The 14,012-nt window shown below is 38.5% G+C and overlaps 1 protein-coding gene and 1 long non-coding RNA gene across 2 annotated transcripts in view; one reads left to right on the plus strand and one right to left on the minus strand.

Annotated features, from left to right (window-relative positions):
- The window catches only part of SYNE1 (spectrin repeat containing nuclear envelope protein 1), a 442,550-nt gene that overhangs the window by 244,230 nt on the left and 184,308 nt on the right, over positions 1 to 14,012 (minus strand). Inside the window, exons 33-39 of the mRNA XM_040627972.1 lie at positions 11,896 to 12,123; positions 11,402 to 11,500; positions 9,677 to 9,864; positions 9,158 to 9,281; positions 7,782 to 7,948; positions 5,394 to 5,547; positions 1,854 to 2,482 (exon numbers count right to left, since the gene is read on the minus strand). Of these exons, the coding sequence (XP_040483906.1) occupies positions 1,854 to 2,482; positions 5,394 to 5,547; positions 7,782 to 7,948; positions 9,158 to 9,281; positions 9,677 to 9,864; positions 11,402 to 11,500; positions 11,896 to 12,123 (1,589 nt within the window). The remainder of the gene's footprint in view (positions 1 to 1,853; positions 2,483 to 5,393; positions 5,548 to 7,781; positions 7,949 to 9,157; positions 9,282 to 9,676; positions 9,865 to 11,401; positions 11,501 to 11,895; positions 12,124 to 14,012) is intronic.
- Positions 2,417 to 14,012, plus strand: part of LOC103666903 — a 31,504-nt gene continuing 19,908 nt past the window's right edge. The window contains exon 1 of the long non-coding RNA XR_569608.1: positions 2,417 to 2,503. This is a non-coding gene — a long non-coding RNA (uncharacterized LOC103666903). The remainder of the gene's footprint in view (positions 2,504 to 14,012) is intronic.

The raw sequence follows: 14,012 nt of genomic DNA on the forward strand, positions 1-14,012 counted from the left end.
AAAATTAACTCTGCAGAACTACAGACTGTACCTTGGGAAACATTTAAAGTCATTTTTACCATTCCTCTTCAACTTTCTATTAAGTTAGTATTCTTTTTCTATTTTGCTTTCATGATATAAGACTTTTAAGACTAGGGCTGAGCCTGTAGGCAAAGCAGGTGAGTACTTACTAAAAGGTCTTTGGTAAAAAGTCCTTCTGTGCCCTGAGGTCCAATTCATGTAAAAGTAATAATATTTTAGGGTACAGTTGCTTCATTTAAAATGAAAATAATTTTATTTTTTGTCTCTAATATATTAATATTTGAGTACTTGTAAAAAGTGGTCATACAGAGGCAGCTATGGCCTCATGCATTCTTGCCTTCTGGTATATAGTGCTATGGAGTTTATAACGTGAATGTACATGCATGATTCCACTTAATTCCAAAACAAAGTGGCTAGGAGCATGCATTATCATTATAAGAAGGTGATTTGTCCAAGGTCGCACAGTGAAGCGTAAGTATGGGGGGGCTTTAATACATCCATCAATTCAATCCATCAATTCAATGCAATATTTTCCATAACCTCTGGGTGGCTTTGGCGAGTTCAGTGTTACGGGTATTGATATGGCTCTTGAGCCCAACCTGGGCCTTCTTCAGCAATTTTAGGCTCTCCCGCCTGCTTGGCTGACGCGGGCCAGAGAGGGCCATGCCGCTCTGCAGCAGCAATCCTACCGCTGATTTCCTGGGTAAGCTGTTTGCTCCTTTGCCATGTTTAGCTCTTCTTTTTGTCTTTACTCTGGAGGCTATTTTTCCTCCTCAAATCTTATTCCTTTTTGTTAGTTTACTGTTAAACTAGTCAGCCTAGGGCTCACAAGGCATGTAACCTCAAGAGCCATTATTACCTAACTGTGAGCCTTTCCTAGATGCTTGATTCTAGCTGAAAGGAGCAAATCGCAATGGTCTTGGCATGGTCAACACGATCCTTATCAATTATGGACACTTTGGTATGAGCACATTTCAGCTGCTGCTTTGCCACCTGGGGAGGAAAACTGGAAGACAAAGGACCCTGAGAACATAAATGGGGAGAAAGTTCTATTAAGGAAGAAAAACAAGATTGGGAAGAAGACTATAGTATTAGAGGAAAAAACTCCTTCCAAATTTACTTCAGGAAAGTACCCCTGACCCATTAGGTTCTCTATTAAACTCACCTGACGAAACCCTAACTTCGCTTAAACGTACTTGTCTGCCTTTTCCACACAGCTCAGCCAACAGTTAAAGGTAGTTGTTTGAAAACTGCTCTGGCGGCTGATTGGTTTCACTTTAAGTGAAGGAATAGGAATCTCAAATGGCAGCTTTATCACCTTATCAAGCTCCAGAGATATCATTTCCATTTCCTCTCTATAAAAGAAAAATTTAATGCCATTTCCTCTCTGCCAATCCTCTCACTCTCATCTGACGCGCTTGCCCCAGTCTTTCTGAGGGCTGGCAGCCACCAGGCAGGAATTTCCTCATAGTTTCTTTGTCCACCAGGACTACAAAGCTACTTGGATCACCCCCTCTCTCCTCTGTCTTTGTTCTCACTACGGAGGATGAGGCCCTTCTCCTAACAGCTACACGTTGCTTAAAAATAGATAATACGATCTATATCATCTGTTATAAAAAAGATCTTAGCGTGGTTTATATAGACAGAGCCCTTGGGAAAATCGTTAAGGAAACCAAAGAATTTTTAGTACTTCTTAAGTGTCAAATTAGTCATTAATTTTATCCTCAAAATATTAAAAGAAGTTGCTAGATATGACACTGTTAAAGCACTGCAGTTAATTCTAGAACAAATAAAAAATCAACGTTAAACTGGCTCTAGCCATTTCTCTTTACCTCTGCTGAAGAGCTTGGCGGGTAGGCTCCTTCAGTCTCTCTTTGTCTGTCCTTTCTTCGATGTCCTCAATGCTTTTCAGCAACTCCTCTTTCTGGTCTTGGAATGCTTTCTTCAATACTGCCAGGGCATCTGCCTCACTCTGCTTCGTTCCCAGAAGGTTCTGGATTCTCTCTAATTCAGAACAGAGGTGATCAGCTGTCGTTCTGCAGGAAGTCCTTTGCTCAGAACTTCCGCTTTTAAGATGGTACTGAGCTTTGGCGAGAATGCTGTCAAGACTGATGGCCGCGGATTCCAATGTTTTAGCGTCTTGAATTGCACGATTCAGGTCCTTTTCTAATAAATCAGTCTGTTTCCTGTTCATACTGTCGGCTGCTTCCACTGTGTGCCTCAGTCGGTGGAGAACCCCTGACAGCGAGGCGTGGCTCTGTAGGAATTCAGCCAACTGGGACAGGGCAAGCTGCCGCCTTTCCACGACCTGGCTGGCCTCCTCGAACAGCTGGAAGCAGTCCTCTGCCTTGCTCTGGAGGAGGTGGAGGCTCTCAGCTCGACCGAGAGCCCCCAGCTTCACTAGGTGATCCTGTAGACTCTGCAGTTCTCCCTTTTTGCTCTCTACTTCTGCCACGTGGTCCTGGAAGGGAAGAGCGAGTTGGTGAGTCCTCGGGTACACTGTGGCTAATGACGCAGACATATTCACAATCTGTGATGTCAAGATCCATTTTCAATGCAATGGATGCTGTAGGATTTAAAAGTCATCTATTGGGGGCGCCTGGGTGGCATAGCGGTTAAGCGCCTGCGTTCGGCTCAGGGCGTGATCCCAGCGTTATGGGATCGAGCCCCACATCAGGCTCCTCTGCTATGAGCCTGCTTCTTCCTCTCCCACTCCCCCTGCTTGTGTTCCCTCTCTCGCTGGCTGTCTCTATCTCTGTCAAATAAATAAATAAAATCTTTAAAAAAAAAAAGTCATCTATGGTATATCTTTAAGAAATGTTCTTAAAATGGCCCGTTTTCTCATCTATATGTTTCAAATAAAACACAACTCTGATTTGGAACTAATTCATTGCATGGAAGAGAATGCCTTCATGAACAGGAATCGTAAAAGGAAATTTTATATAAATACATACATATATATGTGTATAATTTGGAACATTTAAAATACATATGTATACAGTTAAAATTTATAGTTCTAGTATAAATAATATGTAATAAATAATATATGATAATATATATAATAATATTATATATATCATCAAAATATAATAATATTATATGTATTTTATATATATCATCAAAAAGCAAATCACAGACCCAAAATGGAGTCAATTATGGTAGGTCATGTCACCAAACTGGCATTTCATACCTAACCTAATTTCAGTTTCAGACTCCTCCGGAAATAGTGTTAACTTGTCAGTCAGCAATTTTCTGGTCAGTACTGATGAGGTAATCTGTCACATGGGCCCTCTCCTCCCCCCTCCCCAACTCAAGGAAGATGAGGTAATCTACAAGATAAGACCCCCCCCCCACACTTCTTACCCCTAAGGGAAACTGACCTTGCCTGAAATGATCCTTTCTTTTCTTTTGCTAATAACTTCCTTGCCCTACTCTCCTTCCTCCTCTGAAAACCTTCCATTTTGTACGAACCCTCTGAGCTCCTTTCTATTTGCTAGATAAGATACTGCCTGATTCACAAATTGCTTAATAAAGCCAATTAGATCTTCAAATTTACTCAGTTAAATTTTTGTTTTTTAACAATACTGTGTGTATATATATATATAAATATACAATACTACATATATAATACATATATATATATATGTATATATAAAAGATATTGAGGTCTGGAAGATTTTAAATAATATCCAATTAAGTAAATTCTAACAGTGCTTGTAGGGAAGGAGCGTACAAATAGGTGAGCATTAGCCTCTCTTCAGAGGTTATGAAATGAAAACACACAGGTTTTAGCCCCCTTCTTTAAAGAAACAAAGATGAACGCACTGACCCTGTTGTATAGGAAATCTGACTTGCTCACAATAAATCATGTTTGAAATCTCTTAGAGCATTACTAACAATCTCAGCATGGTTCCCATTAATGAGACATTATCACCTATCTTAATCTTGACCACGATGGCCTTAATATTCCCCTCAGCGTGATAATTAAACTTTAGAAAGAAGCTTTGAGCATTTACTTCAGAAAATTTACAAATTCATTCTCTGCCCTTTTGAGATACAAATCTTTTTAAAAGCTGGTGTACTGTTACAACCCAAGAATATGTTTCTCAAGGACAGGGGGTCATCCTTTTGAAACCAACACATTGAGTTAACAAATGCTTGACCTTTTTACCCTAAGAAAACTGTGGTTGACTGATTTATGAGCTTGTTTTGTAGAAGTTGAGTGAGCACCGAAAAGTGAAGACTAGAGCAAGCTGGGAAGAATCCTTGCAGTTGTGCAGAAGGGACAAAAGGTGAAAGAGAGTAACCCCTGTGACAATACACCCCGTGATCTCCCCCAGCTCATCATGCTTACACCGCCATTTAATGAACATGTGTCCCATGACAAGGCACAATTCCAGAATGTACATGATCAGAAAGGACATTTTCCTTTTTCCTTATGTCCAATTGGCATATTCCATTTAACCTACGTACCCCATGACATCCTAACTCCTTATCCTCAAATGCACCCAACCCCAACCTTTTGTGCAGACAATTTTGAACCAGCCTCTTATGTCTTTGCTTGGCAATAACGCTTACCCCTCTGCAAAATACCAGCGTTACACGGTATCTGGTTTTCCATTGCACGAGGGCAAATGAACTCTTTTTAGTTTGGTAGCAGTTTGGAAATACAATCATGAAGGGAGATAGCATCCCTATCTCCCTGTCTCTTTAGAGGGTAGGAACCTAACTTCAGTGGACGTCTTGTTCCAAGTTGTAAAACTACTTGAGGTCATAAAGATATGAGAAAGTACTATTCCTTTCGGTAAAACCAATTAGCAAACCCAGTACAGAGTGAGCACTCCATAAATATTAGATGTTTTATCATTAAATATTGTCATCAGCTTACCATGTAGCTTATCTCCAACTACCCCAATACTTGATTTAAATGTGTTTTTATGCTAGGATAGATATTACGCATAATTTATAAATAAGGAAAATAAACCATGAATTTTAAATAACTTTCAAACTAAACAGTAATTTGCTAAAATTGTATCATGAATTCGGTATTAGTTTTCAGCATTGGAACAAAACAGACCAAGGAAGCTTAAAAATGAACATTCTCATCACTTTACCCTAGAAATCATTTACTCCATTTTGAAGAAATAGTGTCTTAATGTGGTTGTCTAGTTTATCTGAAGTGGTTTTATCTGCTTAATTTTTCTGTATAATACATTGCTAGGACCCCTATATTCAATTATTAAAACATCTGGATCTGAATGCAAGGTTAAACTGGTGCAGAATGGTTGGGTTAAAAAAATGCTTTTCTTTATAATTCAAGAGCTCTCTTTTGTGAATAAATTCTTCTTTAATCTTAAAAGTATGCACTTTACCTTGTGCCGAGTAAATGCTGCTTGATGGTCTGTGATGCTTATCTCAGAAGTAGTTTGTAATTCACTGAGAAACAGCTTAATCCAGACAGAAAAGGAAAGCAGCAGTTCATCAAATTGCTGGTGTTCAGCAACCACAGTCTGAAGAAAAGTAATCCTACGTAGAGAAAGGTGTTAACGTTAAAATGTGCCACAAGTGAACAGAAAAAGTTAATGATATGTTGTTGCAATAAGCTTAACTGAGGGCAACAGTGATGTCATACATGGACTCACCAAACTTTTTGATGTTTTCTACTTCTCAAACCCTTTACTCTCACAGTCTTCCACATCTCAGTTAACATTACGGCTGTCCCTGAGGTGGCCCTAGAAGCCATTCTTCATGCCCCCACTTCTTTACCACCACATCTAATCTGTACATACCACCCCCCCCCCCAAACACACACAGTATATTCTGTGCTAGCCTCTCCATTTCCACAAACCTACCGGGGTCTAAACTGCTTCATCTCTTCCCTGGCCTCCTCAATGGCCTCCCTCCTGCCACTGTCTCTCCACAGTTCACTCTTTAGGTAACAGAGAAACCACTGTGTCTCTACAGTTCACTGTCTATGTAACAGCTAGGAATGATGTTAATGTAATCAGAACATTGTCTGCCAAGCTTAACATGGAGGCAATTTCCTATTGCACACAAGAAGGCAAACTCCAAACGTCCTTACTGTGGTTGATGAGGGACCCCACAGAATCAACTTCTCTGACCTCATCTTTTTTTTTCTTTTAATATTTTATTTATTTATTTGACAGAGAGAGAGCACAAGCAAGGGGAGCAGCAGGAGAGGGGGAAGCATGCTCCCTACTGAGTAAGGAGCCCGATGCGGGCCTCAGGCGTAGGACCCTGGAATCATGACCTGAGCCAAAGGCAGAGGCTTAACCGACTGAGCCACCCAGATGCCCCCAACTTCTCTGAGCACTGCTCCACACTGCCACTGCCTCAGTTGAGAAATAGCATGGGAGGCAAAGTTTTAGTTACCATTTTTCTCCTATACACAAACAGCTTGGGCAAAAATAATACAAACATAAGCAACCCTACCTTCTTCAATATTTTTCAATTAGCTTGATATTTTGCTCTAATTGTAAGACAAAAACTTTGGACTAAGGTTCATCAGAAATGCTGATTTTTGAGCACTTGTGGTTTTTTTTTTTTTTTATTTTAATTCCAGTATAGTTAACATACAGTGTTATGTTAGTTTTAGGTGTACAATATAGCAATTCAACAACTCTGTACATTAGCCAGTGCTCAACACAATAAGTGTACTCTTAATACTATTCATCTATTTCACCCCTTCCCCCAACCACCTCCCCTCTGGTAACCACCTGTTTGTTCTCTATAGCTAAGAGTCTGTTTTTTGGTTTGTCTCTTTTTTTTTCTTTGTTTGTTTCGTTTCTTAAATTCCACATATGAGTGGAATTTTGTCTTTCTCTGACTGACTTATTTTGCTTAGCATTATACGCTCTAGATTCATTCATGTTGTTGCACATGGCAAGACTTCATTCTTTTCTATGGCTTAGTAATATTCCATTGTAGATATGTATCACTTCTTCTGTCTCCATTCATCTATTGAAGGACATTTGGTCTGCTCCCATAATCTGGCTATTGTAAATAATGCTGCAATAAACATAGAGGGGCATATATCTTTTCAAATTAGTGTTTTTGCATTCTCTGGATAAATACCTAGTAGTGGAATGACTAGATCATATGATAATTGTATTTTTAATTTTTTGAGAAACCTGTATACTGTTATTCACATTGGCTGCAGAAGTTTACATTCCCAGCAAAAGTGTAAGAGAGTTCCGCTTTCTCCACATCCTGGCCAACACCTGTTGTTTCCTATGTTGTTGATTTTAGCCATTCTGAGAGGTGTGAGATGATGTCTCATTGTGGTTTTAGATTTGCATTTCCCTGATGATGAGTGATGTTGACCATCTTTTCATGTGTCTGTTGGCTATCCATATGTGTTCTTTGGAGAAATGTCTGTTCACGTCATCTGCCCACTTTTAAATTGGATTATTTGTTTTTTGAGTGATGGGTTGTATAAGTTCTTTATATATTTTGAATACTAACCCCCCCTTTTTTATTGAATCCTAACTCTTTATTGAATATGTCATTTGCAAATATCTTCTCCCATTCAGTAGGTTGTCTTTTAGTTTCGTTGGTTGTTTCCTTTGCTGAAGCACTTTTTATCTTTTAAATGACAAAGTGATTTCTTTCCCTTCTAAACTTATCTGAATATCTTGATTAAGTAAAAAGCAAACAAAACTCTTTCTTAATTTATATGCTCACCATTTAAAAAACTGAACGATATATTTAAAAAAAAACCCTTTTTTTAAAGACCTAACCTTTTGCTAATTATCTGTGGCAAATCTCTCCATCTCTCATCCAACCGCTCCAAATGTACTTTCATCATTTTCACATCATCTTTGGAGGCCACCGAGAATAGTGATTCCTTCAGTTGCAAAAGGTTGCTGTAGATTGAGGCCTGGGATACAACTTCATTTTGCAGGGCCTAAGAAAAACAGAGTACATTCTAGATCTCATCCCAGCATGATTGACTAGGAGGGACCATGTGACACAGGTGGTTGCTGTCCAAAGGCTTTGCATTCTTGCAACAAAGAGGTCATTGGGACCAGGCTTAAAGAGAGTTTTTATTACTTGATTTAGAATGGATCTGCTTAACCTTTAAGGAAACATTTAAAATACTACTGAAACCTGAATTAGTTTTCCAGAATCTGAGTTCTGTTAAGTGAGGCAACTTTAGAAGCTGTAGAATTTCTTTCAAGATGAAGAAACTGTGTAGGTAAAGAGAATCAAAGAAAAGCCATTGCTAAAGAGAAACAATGCATATCTAAAAATAATAGAGATGCAATTCTGGGTACCAGAAACGTGTCTCCTTCTTCATTTAGAGACTATATTAGGCCAAACTGGGGAACTTAAGGGCTCTTCATTTTGTTTTCATGCAACAGAGTGACTTATTTTTAATCAGGCAATGAACTGTAAGGTGCTGTGAGTAGTGCATAGAAGTTGTGGTTCCTATCTAATAAGAGATAAAGATAAACACATATAGACAGCTAATGACATAATATGGTATTAAATGGGATGATAGGGTAGCATGGTGCATAGGAGATGCTTGTCAGATGCTTTGTCCCCTTCCTTAATGAGGCCACACATGTGTGATACAAGCAAAGCTGCTGAAGGTTTCCGAGGAAGGGTTACACAGCCTATGGATGGCAGGCAGCCCTGGGACTTAAGCCAAGCAGGACAAAACACACAAAGCCAGAATATGGGGATGTACAAGGAATGTTCAGAACACAGTGGGAGGCAGCCAGGCGGACACTGTGCCCAGATGTGGATGTCGCAGGGGCTTCAGTCTCCTCCTGGTCCCCTCACCTGTAGAGCATTTACTCTCTGTGTAGAGATGTGCAGGAATAATTTTATATGGCCAGATATTTGTGTCATTTTTCAGAAAAGGAGCTGTGACTTCACCTCTTAGAACACCTCACAGAGTATTTATAAAATGGTAAGAACTTTTTTCCTCAATGGGGACTGAGGATTGCTCTCTATCCTCAGGGCAAGAAACAGTCACTGTTTCTGAGGAGCAACTTTTTGGGAGATAAATGAGGAATGTCAGTGTACAATAAACTAGAAAGTCATTGAGAACCAAGGGTGTGGGAAATCCTCAAAGTCAAAGAAGGAGGAAATTGGAACTTGAACTTGCCTGTATTGACTGAAGTTCACTTTCCACTTTGACTCTGTCTGCAGATATGTCCATTTCTGGGGAACTGGCTATTGCTTCACACCGCTCTAACCAGGTTAAAAAAGTTGACAATTCTTTCTCTAGTCTAAAGAAAGCAGAGATGAGAGGCAAATTTATCAAAATTATCATGCCAAAAATGAAACGCTTCCAAAGTTGGAGGTCCAACACTAACCATTACGAACAATACAATGTTGGTTATCTTATTCCTAGATGGAAGGTAAAAAAAACTATTCCCTTCACATCCATATGTGTATTTGTACCTGTGTTTATAACTGTGTAATAGGAAAGATGCACATACATCCTCTCCACTTTAGGGATCCTCATCTCTGACAAAGACCAATAAGATCTTCCCATATTAGACACATGAGTTGATGTGTTTTACATCTGGGATGATTATCTCCCAACAGCTGGTCCAGAATTTCCTACTTAAGAGTGGCGGTTGAAAGCCATGCTTCCAACTCGGGAAGGAAGGCTGCTCACCTCTGCCAGTGGGCCAGCAGGTTCTCCAGCGCCGTCTGCCTCTCCTTGGCCCGAGTCCGCGTCTCCTCGTACCTCTGCTGCAGGGCCGCTGCCTCCTGAACCGAGCAGCCTCTGTCAGCGACCTTCTGGGCGCTGGCTGAGGTGGTGGCCACCGCACTGCTCAGCGCCTCCAGGGCCTGGCAGAGATCCTAACGAGAGGCAAAAGGTGTGCAAAGAAAGCACAGCATCAAGAAATGAGGCCTGTGGTTTTCTTTGAGACCCTAAAAATTTGCCCTCAGTCCATGATCTTCAGAGAGACATAGTCAAAGTGAGGAGAGTTACTTCATGATTGCAGAAATCAAAAACGAGAAAAGAAAGGCTTCTCCCCAAATAAGAATTTATTGCTGTATATCTGAATAATTTCAACTTTCCCTTCATGAGTCAGATAATTTGTGAAAATTATTATTCCTTCTATGCTAAATATGTATTTAAAAAAAAAAACTCTACTTAATTTACAAGGGCTATACGTAACATGCCGTAATCTCTATAAAAAATACACAGGGAGCGTTACGGCTGACATAGCTGCTGTCAGGAATCAGTGATAAAAATAATAATAATGGTGCCTCAGAATGTGGCAGGTACTATGTTATGTGCATTTTTATATAGTAACTCATTTAATCTTCATAAGAATCTTAAGAGTTATGTTCTTTCAGTATGCTCATTTTAGAGATCAATCAAGCCAGAGAAACATAATTTGCTTTAAGAAATGTAAATACTAGAAAAAATAGAACAGTATCCTCTCTGGTACTCAATTATTAACTTAGTAAACTATTAAAATAATTCCATGAAATTCAGTTTTCCTACTTTTCCTCATGTTTTGGGTAGGTACTTTAAAAAAATAACCTAAATAGCACAAAAATGAATTTTTTAAAAGATTTTACTTATTTGAGACAGAGAGAGAGAGCACAAGAAGGGCGGAGAGGCAGAGGGAGGGAGAAGCTGACTCCCCTCTGAGCAAGGAGCCTGATGGAGGCTCGTGACCTGAGCCAAAGACAGACACTTAGCCAACTGAGCTACCCAGGCACCCACATTCTTGTTGTGAGTATTCGAATGATATAAATTCCACTCCCCTTCCTAGATGTGCCTTTGTCAACTCTTTGCTTTCTATCACTGCAGCTCCCTCCCTCGGCACACGTGCACATATATGGGGGTAACAGATATATTCTTTTTTAGTAACATATTTCTTTTTAGTTTTTCCCTGTGCCTGATTCTCCCTCTTTGCTTCTTTCCCTAAATCACACCAAAGGCATCTGTTGCTCTGCGAACATCCCACCGTAGTCATCCAGTTCAGGCAGCAGACCAAAAAAGCTAGTCATTGGTAAAAGGTTAGTGAGGACATATTCTTTGTACATCTGACTGTTGTGGGTTAAAATCTAAAATCTGCTATGCACATGTATGTTTTTATGTACATTTAATTTTTTATAATGCCCGCAAGAAGTAAAAGAATTTATTAAATCTAAAATCAGAAAAAGTCACATGTCCTAAGTATGAGAAAGAAATACTGTAAATGAATATTCCTTTAATATGCATTTTTAATAATGACTTATTTGCAAACTTGTATTTCTTGTGTTATGTGAACATGTTTGATCTATATCATTTCTCAAGTAACATAAAAATCCTTTCAATTTTAACTGTCATAAAAACATTTACTGTGTTTTCAAGCAGGAATTATCAAATTCCTCTTACCATATGTTCTTGGAGAACTTTGTATGTTTCTGTGGCTGAAGAACATATTTTAATTGGATCAGCAAGTTTATCTTCAAATTCAGACACAGACTTCTGGATCTAAAACATTAGTGAAATATAAAGATAATGGTGGGAAAAATGTACGTCAAGGCAGAAAAAGTTACCAAGGAAGCAGCACGCCTATCTTTTCGGATAACTTTCAATAAAATGATTAAAATATATATATTTTAAAAAATCTAAAATCAATGTGCCCCATTATATGAAAGGAATAGATAATCTTTAATGCCTATCTGAACACAATGTATAATGACATTTTTATATTCCCTCAAAAAAGGTATCACATGAATAATTAAAACCTTAGTCATCATTGACAACTTGGCAAATGGTTCACAAATCGTGTCTTCCCTTAGTCCACTCTTTCTGGATTACTTATTGCATTTCATTATAAATGTAATAGGAAATGATAACTTTCGCATGCATGGACCCTTTCTTACCTTTCTAAGATTCTCTTCAAACTTTTGCTGCTGAGATAAATGTGCCAGGATTGTTCCTTCCAAACACTGTGCGTGCTCTCGGAGCTCTTCCCAGTACCTTCTTATTTGTGTCAGCTTGGCTTTGATTCGTGCAGATTCTCCAGTGGTGACAAACTGAGCAAAAGACTGAGCTTCTTCTTCTAATTCTGTAATGCTGCTGATCTTGCTTTCTATTTCCTGAATTGTGACCTAATATTTAAAACAAGAAAAATGACAATGTAGCAAGCTTGTCTTCCTGAAATAATAGATTATCTGCACAGAGATAAAATCAGGAGATGTCTTCTTAGCTAACATTTCAACACACTTGGACCATTAGAGAACAGCTATGAACAAACAGCGTATGTTTCCTGACCTTATTTGGGGAGGAGAGATAAGCAGATAATGTCTGAAAAATACAAGGTGATGGTGGTTGTGCTCGCTGCATAGAGAATAAAGAGAAAGAGCTACCCCTGTCACAGAGAAGCAAGCAGGGACATGCTCCTGTATGTCCTATTTTTCATCTTTGTATTTCATGTTTTACCAAACAAGAAGGATCTCTAAAGGTAAAGAGAATTCCCTGCTTATTCGGTGAGTCAAGCCTTTTGCAGCCGATCTGAGAAGCAGTGTGTTCCAGTAACTCATAGAGATGCTAATGTTGACATTAATTTAATTTTTCTCAAATGTAGCCGAGTATTTCATATTTACCGAACTAAAAGCTTTTCTGATTCCACTCTTACCTAAAACCAGTCTTTGCAAATTTATTGCCTTTATGCCAGTGGTTTCCAAATTTGGAATACATTGGGATCACCTGGCCCCCACCCTCAGGGACTCAGGCTCAGCAGGTCTAAGGGGAGGCCAAGACTTTGCATTTCTAACAACTACCCAGGCAATGCTGCTGCAGCTGCTTCCTCTCTGAACCACTGCTTTACTGATTAGCTGTGGACTCACAGTGAAGAACCTCCATACTATCATTTCCATTTGGAGCAGGATGACACTTTATAGATTAGCCAACGCATGGAAAGTACTGGAAGACACTAAGGATGTGTGTGGGGCGGACGAGGCATGTCTGTCATAAACACAGAGGCTTATTTATGCATAAGAGAATGAAAATGATTTCTCTGAGAAAAAGAGCCAAATCTTCCAATCAAATAGAGCCAAAAAATTCAGACAAGTCTCAGTTTTGAATAATTTAAATGGAGGATACTGTTACCCTAGAAAAAAAATGTGTGACTTTTGCCTACATGAGACAACGTAGTCAGAAATAACTTCTGTCTAGATGAGACAATTAGAAGTAAGGTTAGTGCCAGGTGCTCATCGCTTATTTATTTTTATTTTTCATATGCATGACTACAGTGGTATATCTAATAGATATTTGTTATTTGAACATGAATACAACCTTTCTTTTTTGTTTTTCAAAGTGATATTTTTTTAGGAAAATTATTCATAAATTCAACAAATATATACTTGGTGTCTCCTATGTGCCAAAATTGTTCTAGGTGCTTGCAATACCTCAGTGAAGCAATCTAAAATAAGACAAAATTTCTTAGTTTTTAGAGTAATTAATACATGTTACCAACAAATTCATTAATGTAAACTATGTAATCATATTGTTGGATTTTAATCCAAAAGGGGAAGATGGAAGATGAATCCAGTGTATGTTCTTATCATTTGTAAGTTATTAAGAATAAGAAAATCAATTTGGAATAGCATGTAATGAAGAATAAAAGTGGCCTTATAGAAAAAATGTCTTTATGACAAGGCAAGTGCTTCATTAATTTTAATCCTAAGGTTGTTTTAAAGTGAAACTCTATGACAAATGTTACCTAATTTCTAATACTTCCTATAATGTGGTCTTCTGTGTGGAAACAGAACATGAACCTATTAGCCTAAATTTCACAGTACTAGTGTATGCCACACTTTGCTTATTTCTAGCAAATACTTTTTTCCTACTATTCATATTCATTTAATACATTTTAGATGTTTTCAAAATACCATGTTGGAATATTAAAATGTACTTCTAGTCTAATGGCATGGAAATCTACAATTGAATGTTTATATATTTAAAAATAAAATGTGTAATCATTTTGTTTCCCAAAGAG

This window comes from Ursus maritimus, unplaced genomic scaffold, assembly GCF_017311325.1.
Source record: "Ursus maritimus isolate PB19 unplaced genomic scaffold, ASM1731132v1 scaffold_13, whole genome shotgun sequence".
Classification (NCBI taxonomy): domain Eukaryota; kingdom Metazoa; phylum Chordata; class Mammalia; order Carnivora; family Ursidae; genus Ursus; species Ursus maritimus.